Below are 13,610 nucleotides of genomic sequence, written 5' to 3'. Positions count from 1 at the left end.
TATTGATACCGCTGATTTCATCAATTGTAAAATAAAATAATAATCGGTATAATTATCATATTTTTCACAAAGATAGTTTCATATTACTGAATAAATCATCATATGACTTCTTCTTAATTTTTTTGCAGTCTTTAAATACAACTGTTTTGCAAAATGTATAGAAAGTGCGGCTCTATGTCTCCAGTTGTATTTACTAGATTCATTGTTGCACTGTGGCGGTAAGATCTGCAAATAGACCGAAATGGACAGACATAAGTTGAAGCTAATTGTTAGCTACAAATTGTAATTTACAGTTACGATAAACTATTTTCGAAGCGACTTCTATTCGTACAGTATTAAGGAAGCTACTGGTAGTCGGTAGTTTAGTTAGTCTTCCGTAACGGGATGTTATCAAACACTGAGTCTTGTATAACAACGAGGGCTTTCTGGAGGACGCCTTCTTTTTGCTGCAAATGTCGCAGAAGGACCACTCTGAAAAGGACATTTGGGAGTATAAACCCCTCGAGAAGAAACAGAAGAGACGTGAATCGCCTTCTGTGACTGGTGCTGTGGCCAAGAGAAGATGCACCTCCAGAAAAACGTCCAAGAGAAACATTCCTTCTTCAGTCAAGTCACCTGGCAGTGCTGTTAAAGTCAAAGCTGCAGATGGTGGCGATGTCAGTGCTGCTCATGTTGATAAAGAAGAGCACAGCAGCTCAGTGACACCCTCAACGCCTTCTGCAAATCATGAGACACTCACACGTGACTTGAATCCAGCTGAGGGACCATCCTCTGGACACTTTTGTCCCATCTGTCAGATGCCATTTTCCATATTGGTGGTACAGTCTCAAAGGTGGCATGTTGCTGAATGTCTTGACACCCCCAGGGACACATGCAAAGGTATACATACATTTCCATCCTTCTCCTTAAACATTAATAACACAGTCACAACCAGTTTTTGATTAACTGAATTTGAGAATTCACACCTGAAACTCATCAACCTAGCTCTATGCATGTATGTATTTATAGTCCTCTACCCCACACAGGTCATCTGACTCTATTCAGACTCATGCATGGTATTTGTATTAATGGATAATATGATTATCATTTTATACACTTAAGATCTCATGGCTGATGTGGCTTTCACATTTTATCTTGGGGTGGAGCAGTCCTTTCCGTCATATGTGACACAGTGCCAGCGATTGGTTCACATATTTAAATCCAAATAACTTTATATACATTGCTGGTGCATGTTTGTCAAAACGCTTGTTTTCTTCTTATTTCACCTGTCAAATGTACTATAGAAAACCATGGTGTTTCATTACCCTTGTAGCACATTGTTGCCCTGAGGCAAAAATATACAGTATTGTGTTGGGGAAGATTTTATGACGGATACATTTTCAGGGATCCCCAACCTCCCAAAAAACAAAAAAAACTAAATTCATTCGTTGATTCAAAATGGGGTGAAAGGTTTTCCTCAAAAATAAGAATTCATGCTATAGAAGGTTAAGATGTGGGACTGACAAGAGGCAGATTAAAGAAAACACAATGGTCAAAACTGATGCAGCAGAGGTGAAATATTCTGTTAAACTGGACCAAAAACACAGGATCCTACATATCCCATAATATACCCTGAAAGTGTATTTCATTGGGGTGTATTCATGTGGGATGGACGGTAGCCACGGGAATGATTCCCACGTTTATGATGGTTGTATGATTAGAGTCGAATTAAACCTCAGTCTGGAAGGACTCCAATGCGAACTTATTTTCTCAGACTTCAGAAAGCTCCCTTGAGAGCCATTTTTGACATTACACAACAGACTGGGTTACAAGTAAACAATAAATTGGGGGCGTGCCCATTAACAAACATCTGTGTAAATGTTGTCAAACTGCACTTTCAGATTTTGTCTTCAGGGGTTTTGAATTCTGATTATTATGCATCCTACTGCTCTGATGACTGGTGTTTGTATGTTCATACAGAGTGTCCAGCTGGCCTCCGCTGCTCCTCTACCATTCCAAACCATTACAAGATATTCAACCATACACTTCTGGCCCACAGTCGGGCAAACAGCGACACAGGTTTCCTCAGTCTGTCCCAGCAGGCGGGGACCAGCGGGGAGCCTAATCTCAGTTCTCTCCCAGGACTGAAAGACTCTGAGGGTAATGACTCTGCTTTAGAGACGTCACAGGACAGTGCTTTCAGTATCTCTGCCCTTTCCAATCATAGTGCCTCCTCTCTCACTGATCACACCGGAACACCTCCATCTAAACGTACAAATGGACTTCTGTTACTGCGCTCACCTGGTCCAGAAGATTTTAAGAAAAAGAAAGGCTGGTCATCCTCTACTAAAGGCCAGAAGTCTATCAGTTCTTCCCAAGAAAGTAAAACAGAGCTTTCATCTAGTCCTCTTAAGGCAGAGAGTAGAAGGCAAGCTTGTGACAATTTAGTCAGAAGTGAACCCTCTCCTGACAACACTGAGGCAATATCCTACTCTCCTCTGTCTGAGTTCCCTGCTGAGATCGAAGTCATTAACAGTGGACCTAGAAAAGCTCTTTTTGATAATGATGCATCTGAAAATGACGACTCTATGCTTCTGTTCAGTGACAGGTTCTCAAGTGACGATGAGCTCTTCTCTGAATTTATAGATAATCTTGAAACCAATAAGGTGCCAGTAGCTTTCTCAAACACCCAGCTGGAGCCAATTATAGCAGCGAGTAATCAGCTAGCTGCTTCTTCAGTTGCTGAAAACAGAGCTGATTCCACAGGTGAAACACAAGTGCACGGTACATTTGCTTGTGAAATCAGTCCATGTAAAAGTAGTATTCAGTCTCCACAGAGTATTGTTTTAGAGCGGCTGCGAGAAACTCTTCTAAACTCAGATAACCTGCATTCCAATAACTTTACTGACAGCAGTATTCAATCAGAGCATCCTCAGTCAGGTTCGCCTCAAGTTCCTTCATCTCAAACCTCTGTTGTTCCAAGATCTCAAAATATGGCGCCTCAGAAGTGCCAGAGCAAGGCAGGTCAGGCCTCCTGTCTGAAGCAGATGGACATTGGAGTGTTTTTTGGGCTCAAACCCCTCAAAAAGAAGGAGAATGAGAACAACAGTGGGCCAAGTGAACTCAATGGGACCTCGAGTGCAGCTCCTGGTGAGAACTCAGGACAGAGAAAACAGAGGAGGAGAGACAGACAGAGAAAGACTGACACAACCGCAGATACCTCACAAAGCACAGTGACTGTTACAAGCAGCGATGCAACAGATGTTCAGGGAGAAGCAGGAAGAGGTGGGAACAGAGGATGGAGAAGAAGAAGGTGGAACAGAGGAAAAGGTGAAGGAGAAGACCTTCCACGTTGTCCGTTCTACAAGAAGATTCCAGGTGAGTGGGTGACAGTATATCATATCCCTGCATTGATCCTTGTGTTTTGTAATCTAAAAGCGTCTGTGAAATTTTTCAGGCACAAAGTTTGTCATAGATGCCTTTCAGTACGGACTGATTGAGGGCATCACAGCCTACTTCCTCACTCATTTCCACTCAGACCATTACGGAGGGTTGACAAAGAAGTGCACATATCCAATCTACTGTAACAGAGTAAGTCAAGTGTTGTAAAATGTAAAGGACTTCTGGTGTGATTTCATGGCACAAATTGACACCTATACTATGTATTGTCAAAGTGAACAATGTGATTTTTACCTGACAGTGTTGTAGCTGTGCAGTGATGAGTCATAAATAAAGCAACACCACTGTTTACCAGCAGGAGTCAGTTACTATTCTAATTATGAATCATATTAAATGAACTGCACAGCACTATGCCCTTTTATTTTTTGCATTAGCAAGTTCTCTGCAAGAAAAAGTGGCTATTGGTAGTTTTTAACCTCATTCTGAGTCCACTACTGAAACAGAAATCCATAAAAACTCACCACCTTTTGGAAATCAGTGATGCAAAAGTACAGAATTGAGATTCATCTGCAGTTTTATAAAGTAAATGAACAGCAATCTCCCCTCTGAAGGCCTGCTTCACTTCCTTGAAGGTGCTATAAAGAACTTTCTTGGAAAAGAACGTATTTGTTTGAGCCTTATTAAAAACCTTCCTGACTCATCTCATCCACTGAATTCATAGAGTAAATACCTGATCCATTTATCTCCCTGCAATGCATTGATTCGAGTAATGAAAATTTGCTTGCAGTTGCAGCTCTGAATACCAATTTGACAAAGGCTCTGTCCATATTGGAGTTGATTGAAATTTGAAAACCTTTGTGTTTTCTATTCTTCAATTAATACCCAGGATGGTCTTTGACATTATGAATAAGTCATTTGTCAGTTAAGGTGTGGGGATTGAGCAGTAAACTGGATTAAATGAGGTGTGCATTTTTAATTCAGAAATTTCATTTTATTTTGATCAAATTAGTCATATCATTGGTTTAGAGTATTTAACTTCACTCATCAGGAAATAGACGTTTTCTCTATCTAGCTAGGAAATTTAAGGATATATCAGTGAAATAGCTCATTAAATGATATTTGGAATAAAATATTGGTGAAAGAGGCCAGATTTGATGCAAGTTCTGCTATCAAGTGGGTCAAGATTTATCACAGTGCAATATGTGTTCTCTGGGGATTCAGAATAAAAACAGACTTATGGGAATCTGCTAGGGTTTTGTTTATTTGGTAGGTCACAGAAAATCAGCTTGGATGCCAGGTGGGTCACACCCTAGAAAAGTTTGATCAGAGTCACTGAGGAGATTTCCAAGTAGGTTTTTGGGAAAATGTTGATGATTTCAGGGGATTTAGCAAAATATAATGTAGTATTCATGTTTTTCTAGCTTTGGTAGGTGCCACTGAATCACTGTATGTATGTAAACACACTAACAGCTGCCTTTCCTGCTCAGATCACAGGGAATCTGGTGAAGAGCAAGCTGAGGGTGGCAGAGCAATATGTCCACATCCTTCCCATGAACACTCAGGTCACTGTAGATGGAGTCAAGGTCATTCTCCTGGACGCCAACCAGTAAGTCTTCCACCTCCGTCAATGTTTTATCTTTAAGTAAATGAAACAAAACAAGGACATGTTGTCATAGATGCAAAGCAAAAAACATTCTCACATATAGAAAATGAAATGACCCATCCTTTATATTTCACTGAACACTAAATTCCTGTAATCAGGTATTTACCATCGGATTAGGGAGTCTATTTCAAATAATGAAATAGACTCCCTAATCCCATGGTAAATACATTTTTCAGACTCATTTCTTCCACTCCAAGCTTCCTGATTTCCCTCTTTGATGTTTCTCATTCTCAAGAGTTTTTATGGCAATGAAAAATCACATGCTCCACTGATTCCTCTATTTGATAGTGCTGACATAAGCCTGAGAGATGTTTGTGTCATGCATCAAACTAAGAGCCTAATCAATTCTTGATTGGCCAACGGTGCCAGGATTGTCTGATGCGTGCCGGGGGAGGAGGCTGTTCTGTGTGACAGAGTATAATTTATGATACCATGATGTTTGAAAGAAATGATTGAAACAATTTTGGGTTTTCTTGGCCTATCGATCGAGTAAATTGCTAGATTTACTAGCTCGACATGCCATTTTACTTGACCCAGGCAATCAGGCAAGCCTTATTGTTGAACCATGATTTTCTTTAATCAGCATTTGAATTCAGAACTAATTATACCAACATTTGTAACGACCTGTTCCTACTTTCAAAAATGTTTTTTAAACTTATTTTTACGTATCAATTATTTCTGTACTTTATGAAAATCAGTTTACTGGAGACAAACATAACTTTAACAACATGTAATTCAGACTTGATGTTCAATCTGATGCATGCCCTTTCCCTACTTTAAATTAAATACCTGCAGTATTTGCCAAAGCATCTGATAAGACACTAATCTTAGTTTATCACCTTGTGAACCTCCTTCAGTTTTCCCATATTTGTGAAATATCTTTTCCCCAGATCACCAGTGACCACAACTGATGTTTTAATAGCTTTTCTCTACTGTCTCCAACTTCACCTCATCTGATTTATTTGTTTTTCTTCTTTTAGTTGTCCAGGAGCTGCCATGTTGCTGTTCTTCCTGCCTGATGGACAGACGGTCCTCCACACCGGAGATTTCAGGGCTGATTCCTCAATGGAGATGTACCCTGAGTTACTCAGCTGCAGGGTGCAGACTCTATACCTGGACACCACGTTAGTACCTCGTCCCTCCTCACATGCATGCGCTGAATGTACCAGTCCAGTTGCTGAATTGCAAAGGAGAAACAGAGGACTGTAATTGCACTATATTATCACTGTGCTTACCTGGGTTGCCATTGCAAATAAGAATACTCTGGATACTGGGTAAAACATGCACATATAATACAGCTACAGCAACTCTGAATTTGTTCCCAATTTGAGATTTCTCTCGGCACTATGAAGTCCAAGTTTATTTTTGTCTAAAAGTGCTACAGTACATGTCCTTTTAATGTACTCAAGCACAACTCAGGTATGGTATACAAGGTGAACTATCTTCTCCCTGTAGGTATTGCAGTCCTGAGTATACGTTCCCTAAACAGCAAGAGGCCATCAACTTTGCAGCGAGCACAGCCTTTGAGTTGGTGACTCTCCACCCACGTACCCTCGTAGTGTGCGGATCCTACTCTGTGGGAAAAGAGAAGGTCTTTTTGGGTAAGTGATTGCAGGATATGCAGTGCATATTATCTGACTACATGTCTGCTACTAGGGGCAGCTGTCACTCTGGAGGTAGAGTGGTCGTCTGCCAGTCTGAAGATTGTCAGTTCAATTCCCAGCTCCTCTAGTCCACATGCCAATGTATCCTTGGGCAAGAAACTCCAAATTGCTCCCGCTGGCTGCATCAATGGTGTGTGAATGGTTAGCCTCCATCTGATGAGCAGGTTGGCACCCTGTGTGTGTGTGTGTGTGTGTGTGTGTGTGTGTGTGTGTGTGTGTGTGTGTGTGTGTGTGTGTGTGTGTGTGTGTGTGTGTGTGTCATGTAAAAGCGCTTTGAGTGGTCTAAAAAGACTAGATTTGTGCTATATAAATAAATCCCATTTACTAGAAGGCCCAATATGCAGTGCTGACAGATTCATAACTTCAAATAGTTCTATTAATTATATTGAATTGAAGACTTAACATAAGATTTTATGAATGACGAATCCTTCCTGCTGTCAGACTTCATATGAAGAGATCATTTGAGGCATCTTGTCAGCTTGACAACCACATATTTTCAATTAGGTTTAGTATAGAAGGGAAATAAGGTTGTCTCAAGCCTATGAGGAGCATGATATCCTTGAAGTGAAGCATTTAAAAACAGACTAAATAGCAGGTTTTCACATGGCATCAATATGCTCATAGTTATACATATTTCAACTCACATGGCAGTGAATGATTATACTGGAAATATATTTGGAGATGGGGGATGATATAGGCTGCACATATTTCCACATCAGCCTGATAATTAGACAGGTTGATGGTGAGTGACATGTTTTTTTTTATTGCTAATTATATTGCTGAAAATGACATGGTAATTTATTCATTTAATTCTGGGAATAGTGATATAACTGCGATATCAGGAAGTAAGGCATTATCATCAACACAAACTGTTAGACACAAAGTGAATGTGTTTCATAACATAATGGCAAAATGAGTGGAATACTGCTACAATCTTTTATCACTGCATGACCTTTTGTCCTATTGAAAGGTTGTGTGAGATTACATCTTTTTATTGAAGTGTGAGCGCTGTGGAGCATGTGTGGTTTGAGAAAAACAGCCACTCAATGTGTGTTGTCCTCACGTGGAGGCAAACAGTCCTCTGGTGACACATATGAATAATGGTCTGTTCTACTTTGATAGAGTGAAGTACTGAAAAACCTATGTTGTCCTTGCAGAAATTGAACAGCGTGTATTCATCCTGCAATCACCTTTTGCTACAACGAGCTCTGTGTGAAATTGGAATTGGGGGAAAAAATAGCTAATTGAATTTACTGTATAAGAGTACCCAGCCACTGTCTGCACAAATATTTGTGCTCTTATCCATACACACAGTAAAAAGTTTCAAACATGTGTGGAAGTTGCTGTAAAGTAAGATACTGGAGCAAGTAAACTTTATCCTGAAATAAAATGTATCCATTGCCAACAGGGTGTTACGTCTTAAAAAGAAAACGCCTGAATAGCGCACATTCTTGCTTCTTACACAGACTTTGTTCTGCTTCATTTGTAGCGTTGGCAGAGGTCCTGGGGTCTAAAGTGTGCCTTTCCCGGGACAAATACAACACCATGTGCTGTCTGGAGTCAGAACAAGTCAAACAACGAATAACCACTGATTGGAAGGCAGCTCGGGTCCACGTGCTGCCCATGATGCAGCTCTCCTTCAAAGTAGGTGCAGCAGTTTTCCATCAATTGACCTGAAAAGCATGGTGATTATGGTGGGACTTAAGGATTTTTTTAGGAGCATTTTTTCAAAACTATCAGTAATTTGAATAATATAACTACAAAATAAATCACATCAAACATGCAAGATGTCCCTGAGTTTCTCTCTGTTCATTGCAAGTTTACTCAAATGAAATAGAGCTGGCTTATATAGTTTTAATATAGTTATTTCTTAAATGGCCCGCAGACATTTTTGTGTATTAGCATTTCTCTCGTTTAACTGATGACTGTTGCAGTTTATTTCTGGACAGTTTATTATGGTCTGCGAACACTCCCTTACACTCCTGTTTATGGTCTATTCATATGCGAGAGTCAAGGACAGGAGTTAAAATAATTGGGGAATGCTAATTATGATGACCGAGCACATCTCTAAAAGGGCAATGGAATTTAAATTTGCTATAACTAAAGATTATTCTGAGAGCTGCTATAATTCAAGCATCACTGGGCACAGAAAGGCTGACTTGGAGGGGAAAAGATGCACTGTAGGATTGCATGTGAGACTTTTCAGCAGTCACATACATACATATGGAAAAGAAAGTACCAGGATATTACAATAATAATAAATTCTCAAAGGTCTAGTCGTTGTCTTGTGTTTTTTTTTTTTTTCAGGAATATTTCTTTCCTCATTTTCAGAATGTTTGAATGTGAAATCCTCATTTCCGTGCACCTTGTCACCCTCATCTTATCTCCAGAAACTGCAGGATCACCTGGCACGCTTTACAGGACAGTATGATCAGCTGGTGGCCTTCAAACCCACAGGCTGGACCTTCAGCCAGCAGGTGGAATCAGTGCAAGATATTCAGCCTCACCGAAGTGGCAATATCTCTATCTATGGTACACACTGCTCTTTTTTTAATTTTAATTTTGTATCTTTGCAGTTATTTGTCAGAAAGATTTGATTCACATGGGAATATGTAAGTCCTAAAAGGGATTAATAAACAAAGCAACCCTAACTTCAAGTATTTGGCAAGTGTATGAGTATTTAATGCTCTCACAGAATGCCTTTCTTTGTTTTTTGAAGTCAAAGGCCAAAAGCAGAACCTTAATAATGGCAAATAATCTTAATTGTCATCATGCCACACACTGCTGAGATGTAATCACAAGAGCAGCATTTTTCCCCTGCCAGAAATCTGATGTTTCTCACATGTTAAGCATACAGCTCCCTCTTTTGGAGAAGAGACGAAAGGGGGAGAAGAGGGAGGGAGACTTGGATCATGACTCAGTTTCAGGTTACAGAGAGAGTATAAAATGAAGAGAATGCTGGGAAATTTCTACCTTCTAGTCACTTATGTCTTTAGTCACGGACAGCATTAAACCCTAGTTCTCCCTAGTTTGGTCATGACTTTGGCTTTGCCACCGCAGATTTATTGTGTTTTTCTTGCATGCCTTGTTTCATTTGCAGAATAGATCCATCAATAACATCAGCCATCTGGCCTGTAACCTGCAATCACCAGCTAGAGGCTTTTTCAACGCACACACACACACACACACACACACACACACACACACACACATAATGTCTTCCCCCTCAGCAGTTTGTGTCAGTCAAGCGGAAGCCAATTTTTTCTCTCGCACTCTCTCACTCGCACTCACACTCGCACTCGCACTCACTCACTTTCACACATACACACACATGTTACTAGTCCTAACATTGTTCTCTGCATGCGGGAAGACTGTCTGTACACTTGAGTTGGCTTAGTTCCAGCTAGATGTGTTTTAAAGCAGCCAAGAAGCACATCAGACCTGTGAGAGCCAAGTGAGGACAAACAAGAGAAAGCTGCTTTTGTTGAAGCTGTCTTTTTATTCTAAACCCAAAAAAACAGGAAATGATGTCCCTGTATCTGAAAGCTGCCGTGTTCCCCTTCAGAACAGTTTGGGCCTTTGGGTCACTGGGATGAGCAGCTGGTGTTTCTTGTAAGATTTTGCCCCACTGCTTGTCACACTAACATCCCCACACTTCTAGACATCTGGCCCCTTGACAAGTTTTTACCTCAAACCAAATCTCCTCTCTGCTCACTGGGCTTGACGTTTCTTAATTGAGGCAGTAAGAAGAAGAATTCTGATGTCGTAAAAGTCCCTGCAGTTTCAAACCACTGCTGGCATCTTTCCCTACAGGACTCTTGAGAAATCGGATGTTGTGATAATTACACCTACACCTGAAGCAACCTTGCGAGAGCAACACACAGTGCAGCAAAATGTATAATCCTTAGGCTTTTTTATTTAAATGCAACTTTTAAGGCTTAATGGCAAGTTTGACCCTTTTTTCTTTTTTTTAATTTCTTTCCAGGAATTCCCTACAGTGAACACAGCAGCTTTCTGGAGTTGAAACGTTTCGTCCAGTGGCTCCAGCCCCTCAAGATAATCCCTACAGTCAATAACGGCAGCTGGGCTAGCAGGAAAGCTATGGAGAAGTGTTTTAGCGAGTGGCTCACGGAAACTAAAGCTAAACTGTAACTTATGTCTGTCGTTCATAACAGCAAAAACAAAACATTCATCAACATGGCAATACTGTGGCAAACATACTGTGGCAAACAAGTGACAAAAACAACACTACACATTTTATTATTTTTATTGAGGTTGCTCACCTCAGTCTGCTCTGTTCATTTTGCAACAATAGCATTTCATTGCAGTGCAGGGGATGTGATGAAGTAGGTGAAACTGTTGAATATAAAGGTCCTTTTAATGCATACTGAACCAAAATAAATGTCTCACTGAAAAATTAATGTTTTATTAAATATTCTAACACTTTTCTTCCGCCTTTGCTTTTCCTTTCCACCCACATCCTCCATCAATGCCACGTCACATAAATATGATGTAAAGAGGGAAATGCCATTGTTGTGTTGTGGCTTTGGAAATACAAACTTGTTTTGAAGAGAGGTGCAGCCATATCTTTCACAATTTTATCTCTGACACAGCAGAGACTTGCAATTTCATAATCTCATCCTCTGTAAAACAGCCTCTTCACAGTCGCTGCTTGACTTCGCTTTTCATGCAGATGAACAATGTATTAGTTTTGTCTTAACTGAAATCCAAACATTGACAAAGTTTGCACTATAGATCCTCACAGTATATCCTGGGGCACACAGCCTGTGTTTTATTCAATACACAATTGATATATTAAACCTTCATAAGAGGACCATAACAGCTGCCTGGCTGTATTTCTGATAAAGGAATATTCCTCTAAATTTCAATTTAATGACTATACCATCTTGCAAATTAGAGGTATGATTTTAAAATAAAGTGTTCATCATAAAAGGGTGCTCTCAAAATAGCAGTTTTGACCCGTCCCAGACATTTCATTACACCTCTTCTCATCGTATTTTATACATCATACTTGTGTCATCACCCACTTTACTTGGACACTGTAGTTATAATCACTGTATGACTATCTATGCCCACAGCAAGCCATTTCCAGTAAGTCAATTCTAATAATAATGGAATATTGTATTCCTTCAGGCATGAATTAAATGTATTAAGTCTGGCCAACCTGAAATTGGATTGAAGTTTGACTGGGGCCCTGGATGAAATGTCTTTTCTATTTTAGTCAGTGTGTGTGTGTGTGTGTGTGTATACATATCTATATCTCTGTCTGTTTGTTTCTTGGTGGTGTCTGACTTTGGTAGGGAATTGTTTATATCCACATAACAAGGAATCTGCTATATAAAAGTCTGTCAGAGTAACAGAATGTCTTTGATTAGAATATACCTGTACTATTCTTCAGGGATTATGATATTCATCATCCCATACATTCAGGCCTGCAAAGATAGGAAATAAGAAAGAAAAGTGGTAGTTCAGGTTCTTGCACCAGCAAGCATTCACCTTAGTGCCAACTTTTTATAATTAGATAACCTTTGTCTCTAAGTGTATGCATCAATAAATACAATAATGAACTGAACTAATCCTTGAAAAAGAGACAAGACGACAAGAGCTCTTATCAAACTGGTAAAATGATTTAACATTACATTTCCTACGTGATATCCTTGCACATACCCTGTGAGTAAAAGTAAAATATAGTGAACTATTTGAAACTATTTGTTATATTTATGATCCCTCTGTCACAGGAAAAAAGAGCAGTTGAAGACATACAAATGGTCAGTGTCTGGTCAAATTTATTCATAATCATTTTAGAAATAAAACAGATTCAATGTTCCAATACAACCTGAATTTGCTACACCCTTGCAAGTGATACATTTATGAAATACTTGTCTCTGCCTAAATCGTTTGTCATTCACCAACCCTCAAAGCATTTTCAAACAATAAAAGAGAAGGTAAAGTAAAAATATGAATCTATGCAAATGTACATAATCTTTTTAAGTTACAGTATACTGCTCAGTGTTCTCAAGAATGATTAACCAAGCATACTGAGCACACTGGAAATGAATCAGCACTGTTAGGTGATAACATGCACACTAGTCATGCAACTCAGATGTTCCTGCTCAAGTTATAGTCGTAAGATACAAATAAGATTGAAATATTTACAGCAATCTTTCTGACACACAATCACAGTATTGGAATCATAAAAGACAAATATTCAGAGTATAAACTACTTATTAAATGCTTTTGCTTCCTTTCATCTTTGATTACACTTGATTAGTAAAAACAGTGTTCATATAGAAGTCACGTTAGAGATTCAGTGTCGAGAAAAGATCTGAGAAGTTTCTGTTGGTTTTCTACTTTGTGAGTTCTTGAAGCCTAAAAATGTTCTGATTAAAAATAAATCAGTGTAAAGTTGTTTAAGCCACACAGTAGGTTTGTTGACACATCTTCATGTGTCTGCACTGCATTTTATCTCATAGACATGCTTGTGCTGGTTCAAAGAGCTTGTGTGATGATGAGATTACCTTTTTTTGGCATCATACTGGCGGTATGAGGAAATATGTTTCAGTGAAGCATTTCCCTTTGTTTCCTTCTTGGTACAACTTTTGATAACAAACTTCATGTAGTTTATGGTAAATACAATACACAATTAACTAAGCCCATTCATGCTCAGTTGAAAATACATGAAAGTCACTGTTAATGCTGCAAGCACTTCACACGTAAAATGCATTTAATGTTTTAACATATAGTGTAAGACATTATTGATAACTTTTAATATCCTTCATTTTAAATTTTTAACTTCACTTTTAACTCTTTAAACTCGTCTTAATGTTTATATCGAGTAAACTGGTGGAGTGACAATTCAATAGAAACTGGCAATACATGGTTTA

At 39.2% G+C, this 13,610-nt stretch overlaps 1 protein-coding gene across 1 annotated transcript; it reads left to right on the top strand.

Moving 5' to 3' along the window:
- Window positions 1-371: 371 nt before the first annotated feature.
- dclre1a (DNA cross-link repair 1A (PSO2 homolog, S. cerevisiae)) lies at window positions 372-10,905 on the top strand. Its single transcript, XM_053340726.1, has 9 exons — window positions 372-879; window positions 1,960-3,357; window positions 3,437-3,570; window positions 4,866-4,984; window positions 6,022-6,165; window positions 6,497-6,642; window positions 8,195-8,349; window positions 9,096-9,237; window positions 10,691-10,905. Exons 1-9 carry the CDS (start codon window positions 453-455, stop codon window positions 10,855-10,857), a joined length of 2,832 nt encoding a protein of 943 aa, XP_053196701.1. The 5' UTR covers window positions 372-452; the 3' UTR covers window positions 10,858-10,905.
- The last annotated feature ends 2,705 nt before the right edge of the window (window positions 10,906-13,610 follow it).

Source organism: Scomber japonicus, chromosome 20 (assembly GCF_027409825.1).
Source record: "Scomber japonicus isolate fScoJap1 chromosome 20, fScoJap1.pri, whole genome shotgun sequence".
Classification (NCBI taxonomy): Eukaryota; Metazoa; Chordata; class Actinopteri; order Scombriformes; family Scombridae; genus Scomber; species Scomber japonicus.
Note: the sequence above shows the minus strand (reverse complement) of the source record. Positions and strands in the feature narration are given on the sequence as shown.

Coding starts and splice junctions, on each gene's coding strand:
- dclre1a (XM_053340726.1), top strand. CDS start 453: ATGTCGCAGAAGGACCACTCTGAAAAGGACATTTGGGAGTATAAACCC. Junction 880..1,959: donor CCCCAGGGACACATGCAAAG/GTATACATACAT, acceptor ATGTTCATACAG/AGTGTCCAGCTGGCCTCCGC. Junction 6,643..8,194: donor AAAAGAGAAGGTCTTTTTGG/GTAAGTGATTGC, acceptor CTTCATTTGTAG/CGTTGGCAGAGGTCCTGGGG.